The sequence below is a fragment of the Pteropus vampyrus genome, unplaced genomic scaffold (genome assembly GCF_000151845.1).
Source record: "Pteropus vampyrus isolate Shadow unplaced genomic scaffold, Pvam_2.0 Scaffold248, whole genome shotgun sequence".
Lineage (NCBI taxonomy): Eukaryota > Metazoa > Chordata > Mammalia > Chiroptera > Pteropodidae > Pteropus > Pteropus vampyrus.
The window spans coordinates 417,659-425,638 of NW_011889029.1; the positions used below are offsets into that span (position 1 = coordinate 417,659).

General features: G+C 53.0%; 1 protein-coding gene across 1 annotated transcript in view; it reads right to left on the reverse strand.

Moving 5' to 3' along the window:
- DUSP10 (dual specificity phosphatase 10) overlaps window positions 1–7,926 on the reverse strand; it is a 39,464-nt gene extending 31,538 nt beyond the window's left edge. Inside the window, exons 1-2 of the mRNA XM_011374455.2 lie at window positions 7,673–7,926; window positions 4,662–5,515 (exon numbers count right to left, since the gene is read on the reverse strand). Of these exons, the coding sequence (XP_011372757.1) occupies window positions 4,662–5,472 (811 nt within the window). The 5' untranslated portion in view covers window positions 5,473–5,515; window positions 7,673–7,926. The remainder of the gene's footprint in view (window positions 1–4,661; window positions 5,516–7,672) is intronic.
- Between the last annotated feature and the right edge of the window lie 54 nt (window positions 7,927–7,980).

Below are 7,980 nucleotides of genomic sequence, written 5' to 3' on the forward strand. Positions count from 1 at the left end.
TCCACCTCTTCACGGCCCAAAGCTTCAAGAACTTTCCAACATGGAGCACACGGCCACCTCCTTCCACCTACCCTTTTATAGTCAGACTGGTCCTTCATGCCCAAAATAAATCAGCCTGAGGAGAGGCCAGAGAAAGCAAAGCTTAATAGTTTTGTACTTTCATTATTAAGTTATGGGACATGAGCTGGACAGATTTACCATCACGTTTTTATAAATTCCCCTACAAATAAATAATTCTAGGATAGGCCCAAATGACTCCGGCCTCTTGACCCAGCATGTTTTTGTAATTACTTGGCACTCCAACTGGATGCTACTTAAATTAGGCAACAGTCACCAAGTTATTTTTAGGCCATAGCAACACACACACACACACACACACACACACACACACACACACACACACACACACACAGAGCTACACCTAGCTTGTTCTTTGCACTCCTTTTGAAAAGGAGCGCAAGTTGTCTTTTTATCGGAACCACTAGTTCTGTTCAACCAATAGTAACAATAATATTAAGGTACATTTTGGGGTGCTTAGCAGGTGTGAGAAACTATTTAGAAGCTTCCACACGTTAATTCATTGACTTTAGGAAAACTGAACAATGAGAGAGCTACTGCTAGCATATTTTCTTTTCGTAAAGGAAGAAACTAAGAAAGTAAGAGATTAAACAGTTTCCTCAGTCAGGGGCCAAGACGGGGACTCAGACTAGAACTGCTGACCTCCCCCACCGCGAAGCTGATGTTCAGTACGCTTGGGTGGTAAACAGAGGCTCAGAATAACAATGAATGGAAAGTTTGAGAATGTACATGTGCCCTCACGGCACCCCTGAAAGAAAGGAGGACGCTTTTGTCCGCACCCCCCCCCACCCCCCCGCAAAACAAAACAAAGTAGAAACAGAAAACTTTTTCACAGGGTCTCTGACTTCTGAGCATCGCCACCGCTGTGTCGGCAAACTCAACATGGCCACAGGTGTTTACTGCGGGGCCCACGTTGTCTGCGGAAGAAACGCCACCCATGTCACTCATTTCAGGAGCCCCACTGGAGAGTCTGATAGTATGAAAACCGAACCCCGCATGGCATCGAACGTTCTCTGTGGATCGGCCTCCTGAGCTGACTTTCTCTCCTACCCCTGTTCCGCGGTGAACGCCTCTGGCACAGAGGTAGGCCTGCCGGACACTGGAGCAGACAGTGTCAGTTTTGTGACAGCACAGAGTGAGCACAGGCATGGACCCTGACATACCCCTGTGGAAGCGGGAGCTACAGACACCCCCAAGGGAGGGCAGCCTCCCAGGAGACCTGACACCAGTGAGTCAAAGTGCAATTCTACATTCGAAAAACTCTCAGAAATGGGCCCGCGATACCCAAGTATTTAAGAGTGCAAACGTTGGCCACGCTATACTATAAAACGTCCCAGCCTTATTAATTTTCAAGCATTAAGTAGAAACATGAAACATATTTACATACATTAAAATGTTGTCTATACTATAAAACATTTCAACCAAAAATAGAAAAGAAAGCAAATAGAGACAATAACTGTTGAATCTGGCAATGGGTATATGGGAGCTCGTTATAGTCTTTTCTACTTTTCTATTTGAAAATTTTTCCAGTGAAAGTTTTAAAGGCATAGACCACCTTGAAGAAGGAGGCCGCAGCAGCACATCCTGTCCTACGTAGGCAAACGATGAGTTAGTTCCCTGAGCCCAGCCTTGCTAAAAAGAGAGGGAGCCTCATAAACATCAAAGTCGGGAGCTCTCCCCACAGAAGACCCGGAATCGCCTCGTCGCCTTTAGTGTGGTCAGAAATGTCACAGGTCGACTTGGGAGAAAACAAATTATAATTCTTTCAAAGATTTTGCAGAACCCTGAACACGTATTCATTTCTCCAGGTGGAGAGGCAGCGTAGGTCTGATGCCATTTTTTTTTTTTTCCTCCAGAAGATGAGGATGAAACATGCATTCTGGCACAGGTCACCACGGGGAGGGGACTGTAAATTAGAGCGGCAACTTAATCTCAGGGGCACCTGTGCCTCTGATCACTTTCTTCCCAACCTGACACAGCGTGACTAAAACGGTCACTGAGCAGCCGTTCTCCTTGACAGGCAGCGCCAGAAACGGAGAACGTGGCATGGACACAGGGCGACATGAACCTTGGAGAGCGACGGTAGCAACCAGTGTTTACAAACATACGCCAGAGGACCAGGTGAGCCGGCCATAAATCACCCGAGATGGTAGTGAAATCTCTGAAAATAAATTAATGAGGCCACAGAAGTGGCTCCTCGCTACCTGCCCCCCTGACCCCGGCACCCTATCTTTCCTGCGAAAATCACTCATTCCAAAATGGCACTGCTACCACGCCTGCTAAAATAAAAGCTTACGTCACCAAGGGCGGGGTTTGCTAAAATAAAGCTCGGCGGAGAAGCCAGGCCAGCATGGATGGTGTGACCCGCTCGGGAGACCAGGAGAAGCTGCCGGCCATGCCTTCGGAGAGAGGCCCCCCGTTCTTCGCCTCGATGCTGCCGTAGTATCGACCTTGGGTTCGCTCCGACGGAAGGGTTTCTAGGGCATCCTAATATTGATCGCTTTCTCTTCTGTCCTATCTTGGTCCCAATTTTAGGCCATTCCCCCCAAAGAGACCAAAATAATAATGACGATAATAATATATAAAGTAGATTCTAGATCCTTTTGCTCCTAGACTACGTATTTTCAACCAAACTCCCAAATATTTGAAGAAAAAGCCCCCAGGGCTACAAGTAATCCAACCTCTACCACCAGCGAGCGCATCCTCCGGGCCGACCGCCGCTGTGTGTCACCAACCCGAAAATGACGAGCCCTCGGAGCGGCCGCCCAGGGCGCCGGCGTGAGGTCAGCGGCTGGTCTGGCCCCGCCCCCCTGAGACGATCCTACTCACTGACGCCGAGGAACCAGCCCGGGCTGCCTGGACTCTCGCTGCATCCATAGGAAAGGGGGGACAGGAGCCCCACTTGCCATCAGCAGCACCCCGGAGACTCATTTCTCAGTGATTGAGAAGCTGCCCCCATACGTGACAATCCCACTGCCAAACAGAAGGCAGCATCTACAGCTCCTCCTAATCACCACGGTCATCTTAACGTGCATCATTTGATGCCCATCCTCAGATCACACAAAAGGCCTGCATTTTCTCAATAGTGTCGACTCTGCACGAACAAAGAAAGACCATCGAGACCGTTGGCGACCCTCTCTCTTTGCTCCCCAAGACAGACGGTGACAAGCGGGAGATGTGTAGGTTCTATTTTCTCATCCGAAAAAGATGACACAAACCAAGATCATGATGAGAAAACCCTAGCTGGATAGACCTACTGAGAATCACTCAAAGTCAAGCAAACAAGAATAGAAAGAAATGAGATTCAGAGCCACACAGAGGAAATCTGAGCCTACCTGGAACCCCAAGAAGACCCACAAACGACAACCAAAACATGCCTGGATGGTACCGGAGCTCTCTGCACACAACCTCCATGATATTCTCATTCCCACTGACAAAAGGCAGGATGTGTCACTGGGAAGTCGGGAAGGGGAGTGGCAGAGCTGTCTCACAAAGGCCCCCACGGCTAACTCGCTCACCTCGACGGTCTCTTGCAACTTAAATATGCAAGGTGTTCAAGGAACCCTCAGTCAACGCACCTCAGGAGACGGGCTGGCGATGCGGCCCCGACTGTGTGCCGTGGCTCAGAACAAAAAAGACGAGAAGGAGGATGATGACGACCTCTCAGCACTGCCACCGCCGGACAGAAGACACTCAAGAGGAAGACCGGGGTGCAGGGCCCAAAAAGACAGCATCTGGGGTACAACTGGGAGGGACACCGGATGGGGACACCAAATGAGGGGCTCAGAGGACAGTGGGTGATTAATTCCTCGTGCCCGGGCTCGGCCACCATGACCGCGGAGTTATCCTGCACTGAGCGTACTGGGGAAAGTGACCCCCGCCCCATCTGGGAGAAGCCAGGGTGCCAACGGTTCCCAGGTGAGGCCAGAAGGAATGATGAGTCTGGCCGTGTTTCATGAGAATGACTGTCCCCCTAGAGTTCCGACAGAGAAACACATGTTTGAAGTCAACTCACACCTTCTGTGGGGCCTTATAACAAGGATCTCTGTCCTTCATGAAGGTCACCTTATAAACCACAGAAAGTCCAAGCCGGTCAGAGAGGAGAGAAAGAGGAAGAATTTCCTCAGAAAGAACTGGCACCTGTCCGTTTACTCGTAGGTCACTAGAGGTGCCACTTCCTCCATCCCATCAACTTCGGTTAAGTCTGAGCGACTATAACTTTCCAACTAGTGACTGGTTAGCCTAGAGCTGCCAGACCAGGCGTGACTTGACACACCATCTGCAGCTCCAAAAGCCCCTTGCAGAAAGATGAGGAAAGTCTCAGGGAGGTGAAATGACTTGCACAATGCAAATTAGAGTCTGAATCTGGACTACAAGCCGAAGCGTCTGGCTTCCAGGTCAGCCTTGCGAGATTTCTCTCGCATAACCGAGAAAGGGCACGGCCGGGCAGACAACAAGAAGGAGGAGGTCTGTTTCGGCCTCTGGTAGCCAGAGAAAGGAGCATGCTGGTACTTCTAAGAGAAGACCCCGAGCGAGCCCAGGCTGACGAGGGGTGTGCCGGGGAAGGGGGCGGGGGGCATTACCTTTCAACACCAGGGGTTCTTTGCCTTCTCTCTTCAGGGACTCGAGGACTATGTGGAGGGGCTGGGAGGGCATCACGCGGCTCGGCTCATTGGTGTTCTCGTCGTAGACTATAATTTCTTTGGAAAAGATCCTCTTGAAAGAGTCCTTCCCTTCCCTACAGGAGATCAGGTCCAGCACGGCGATCTTGCCCTGCTGCAGCCTGCGCCGGCTGATCTTGTCGGCACAGTTGATGTGGACGGCTCCCTGGATGTGGCTCTTGTTGTATTCCATGAAGGGCCTGCAGTCGATGATGACGGGGCCCTGGTGCGGCAGGTGACTCTTGCTGAACTTGGTCATCTTCTTCGCCAGGTCGTTGGGGTAGATGATTTTGATGCTGGCTAGCTGCTTGGGGGTCCCCGACATGGGGCTGCCCACCCCGCCCGAGGGACTTAAAGAGCCCGCGTTCTCATTGTTGTTGACCATCTGGGTGGCAGGGCAGGTGGTGGAGGGTCCGAGGGCGGTGTTGGCGGAGCCGGCGACGATGGCCTGGGTTTGGGCCTGGTTGTCCTTGTCGTAGGTGGCCACAGTGCAGCAGCTGGCACTGCTGCACCCACAATTAAGGGAGCGGGCAGAGCCGCTGGATGAGGGCATATACGTCAGATTCGCAGCCTTTAGGGACACGACGGTGGTGGCGATGACAGACGGGTGGCTGTTACTGCCTGGGGCGGCAGAGCCAAGGTAGCTAGAGTCTAAACAAAGGTTGAGATCTTGAGGCCGGACGGGCCTAGACAGCGCTACTACTACCCTGTCGTCTAAAGGAGATGGAGGCATGAGGAGGCCGAAAACTGGCAATTCAAGAAGAACTCAAGACAGTCTGTAAAGAAGGGGAGGGGGGGAAAGAAAGAATGAAGTCACGTGACACAAAAGGCAGTCCGATCCAATCCCTAGGAGAGGGCTTTGCACCCCTCTGGGCACAGTCGTCCTACGCGCCCTCTCTCGTGCCCCGCTTGAAGCTCGAAACCCCACTTCACAGATTCGAGAGGACGTCAACTAGAGGACCCCATCTCCTTGGTCACTAAGACTAAGGGTAAATGTATAGTCTGTGCGAATGATGATGAGCGACCTCTCTCGGACCCGCATCAGAGTTCAGTCGTGGAGCAGGGAAAAGCGCAAAGAATGAGAAACGCCGAAGACAGAGAGGAAGGCTCTTCAGAGGCCCCGATCTGAACCTCACCTCCTGGGCAGAAGGGTATCGCGACCATCTGAGGAAGACCCACTCGTCCGCCCTTGCGTACTTTCCATGTCATCCCTAAGGCAAAGGCGAAGGAACGACCGGGACCGCTGGCAGGGCTCACGGAAATACACGGCAGCTAAACACACATCAGGGGCGATGGCGACTTTCCGCAGATCAGAGTGACAGTGTCCCCCTAAGTGAATCTCTCTGACAAGGAGCTATTCTTGCTTTCCACTCGACCGAGTCCTCTGAAAAGCTCGGCGCGGTCGTGTTAAAACCCCCATGTCTCCTCGTAGCCTCTCATAAATTAATCTGCATTTCTCCTCTCCTTACAAACCGGTGTCCTAAAACGAAGCCTCGAGCCAAGCAGCCAGGTCTGGAAACCCCAACCATGGCAGATCCATGACCTTTGCTCCCTTGCCGTCCCCCCTCCCCCAACCACGCCTGCCTTTAAGGGAAGGACCACTTCCACTCTCCTCCGGGGAGGCACAGACTATGCGTCCTAGAGGGTCCCTCGACCGGAGGCGGGCACCGTGCATAAGCTTTCAATCCCACACAGATATTCCCGCTCTTCAAATAGAGGAATTCCAGAAAGATGACTTCCCCAACAGCCCATCCCCGTGAAAGGGGACAGTGAAGTGTTGCCCACGGATCTACCTCTGGTCTCATGAGAGGGTGCCTGCAAAGGGACAGTTCCTTCCTCCCCGTAGGCACGGGGACACTCTACGACCTGGCCCTGCTGGTTCCTATCCTATTAGACATGTACACAGAAAAGAAAGCAGACCCCACGCAAGAGTCACTCGCCTAAAAGAACTTTGAGATGTCTGGAAAAATGTCATCTATCATTTGTCTGCACACGACCGTCACCATTCTCTGACACAGAGCCCAAGTGCCACAGGCGGAATCCACACACGCACGCACGCACACACGGGCACGCATCCATCCCATTCGGAGGTCCTCAGGACTCAGGTTTCTCTCAGCCACCTCTGGATGGGCGCGAGGATCCAACCCCCGCCCTCCCTCCCTCCCTCTTTCCTTCCCTTCTTTGCGTAGTATTTTTTTGAAGAGCAAGTACTCTTCCAGAAGCTGTAACTGTTTCCCAGCCGGACCAAGCGGTCAGAGTCTTTGCTATTGTGTTACCTGGTAGGGTACCCCCAGGGCCAGCGGTCCATTTCCCGGCAGAGGGACACATGAGCGGGTTCGCAGAGACGCCAGCTGGGACCCCCGCCTCCGCCCGGAGCGTGCGGCTCACACACACGCACGGAGTGTATAAAGAGATCCGCAGCAGAGGGTCGGGCGTGTATACTGCCCGTGAAACCATCCCAACCGGCCCAGGAGACCTGCCGGAGAAATACTGAGCCATCCCCTTTCCCTCGCTAGTGGTCCTTCCGCCTCTCAGCAGAGGCTGGGAAGAAAATTAAGCGGTCAGAGAATGCTCCTTCCCCACTCCCGGAGCACCCAACATCCACCACCCCCACCCCACCCCCCCTTTCGCAACACAGAGCACTAACAAGCCCCAGGCATTTAAAACTGCCGCAAAGCATCCCAACAAACCTCATATTTTCTTCGCCCCACATCCAAATAGACTGCAGAGAGAGTAAATGCACAGGGCAGCAAGAGCGAACAGCCGGAACGCTACAATCTCACCTGCTGTGGCTCCCCCGAAAGCATCGCCACACACACACACACACACACACACACACACACACACACACACACACACACACACACGCACACGCACACACACCGCCTTACACTCCTTGGCTCTCAGGAGTAACCGCGGTGACTTCCACTTACTTCACAAGTAAGCGTGGCCCTCCACCATCTGGCGCTCCGCTTCAGTACGGGTTCGCACATTCAGCCCCCATTCACTGGGCTTCATTGATCTCCAGCAGCAACATAGTTACTTTCTCTTTTGCCACACTGTAAATGTAAGGTTCTGAGGGGGCGGGCCGGCTGCCGACCGACGGCGCGTTGGGCCAATAGGAATCCGGAAAACGCGGACCGCTACCTCACAGCAGCCCGCGGCCAATGGGCGGCCGCAGGAGGAGGAGCCGGGGGCGTGGCCTCGTCTCTTTAAGGAGGGTTGATGGGACGCCGCGCTG